Genomic DNA, 1,352 nt, shown 5'->3' on the forward strand with positions numbered 1-1,352 from the left:
TAAAGATTTAATGTCAGGAGAGGATGAAGAGCTGGAAGGATGAACATCTTCTCTGCTCGTTTTTCAGACACACTTTGAAATGTTTATTTTACTGTGAGAACAAATGTTAATCGAAGCTTTTCTAAAAGTATTACAAAATCTAAACTATTAATTTAACTTTGAAAGAAAAATGAAACGTACATTTCTCTTTTCTGGTCAGAAGTAATGAAAAGAAGCTTATTTTTATTTGCATTTTTCCAACAGGAATTATATACATGGATGAGAGAAAAATGCCCATAGATCCGCATCTTCCTGAAGAGTTATCTAGAATATGTGGTTCTAGAAGGCGCTGCTCGGCATGAATGGAGAACCGGGTCCAGATTTATCAATCAGTCAGTCTGCAGTTTTCAGCGCCTTGAAATTTCATGAGGAGTTCATGAAAAACATTCTGATTCCTTCAGGAAACATTCAGACGTTTTTCCCACAACAAGCAGCCGTTTGGTTTCTCTCTGATTTTAAGAAAATCCACCTAGAAAACTAAGTTTCATCGTTTGTCCCCAAAAGTGACGTTTAGCAGGAAAACTTCAGTCTGCTCAGTGAAACACGCAGGACAGGATAATTAATGAGGAAAATCCTTCCCAGTTCAGCCTGAGTTTAAGCTAAGCTAACTTGTTTGATCGCCTGCTTTACAGATGATCGTTTTTATCGAATAGAATAACGACTTCTGGAAATTAACAGGAACTCCAAACCCAGAGAAAAGTTTAGAAAAATGATTTCCTAGAATTAAAAAGCCGTCCTTTAAACAGCTGTTCTCCCTTTTCTGTGTAAAATTAAACCATTGGATGATTTTTTCTTGATTATAAAGACGCCTCCCAGGTTTAATATCTCCTTCATTTAGACGCTCTCCTGATTCTTCTGCCTCCTCCTCACTCCTGCTTCTTGGAGCGTCCTCTGAATGTGTCCATGAGGTTGAAGGCTCCAAAGTACTGACCCAGCAGGATGCCTTGCTTCATGGGCAGGAAGCTGTGAAGAGAAACATCAGCAAACATTTAGAGTCCTGCAAGGTTTGAATGTTCCTCTGCTGCATCCATTAACCACAAACACACCGAAGGAAACGCAGCTGGTTGCTTCAGACGGTCAAATATAAACATGACCTGATCAGACCAACCAGACCTGCTACAGGGACGACGTCATGAACCTTTCACTGAACGTCTACATCGTTACCAATGTTCTGTGGAAACATTCAAGCGGCGTTCAGGATCAGGCTGTTATCTCAGTCGTGTGTCATCAGGGTGAACGGCAGGACGCAGCCCTGAGGGGAGGGGCTTAGACTGATGACATCAGAGGCGGACTGACTGAGGTCTGTTGGTGAG

General features: G+C 41.3%; 1 protein-coding gene across 2 annotated transcripts in view; it reads right to left on the minus strand.

Moving 5' to 3' along the window:
• The window catches only part of sdr16c5 (short chain dehydrogenase/reductase family 16C, member 5), a 36,910-nt gene continuing 35,558 nt past the window's right edge, over window positions 1-1,352 (minus strand). For both annotated transcript variants that reach the window (XM_015397304.1, XM_015397305.1), the window contains exon 7: window positions 1-1,002. In XM_015397304.1, the coding sequence (XP_015252790.1) occupies window positions 906-1,002 (97 nt within the window). In that variant the 3' untranslated portion in view covers window positions 1-905. The remainder of the gene's footprint in view (window positions 1,003-1,352) is intronic.

Source organism: Cyprinodon variegatus, unplaced genomic scaffold (genome assembly GCF_000732505.1).
Source record: "Cyprinodon variegatus isolate N-32 unplaced genomic scaffold, C_variegatus-1.0 Scaffold851, whole genome shotgun sequence".
Taxonomy (NCBI): domain Eukaryota; kingdom Metazoa; phylum Chordata; class Actinopteri; order Cyprinodontiformes; family Cyprinodontidae; genus Cyprinodon; species Cyprinodon variegatus.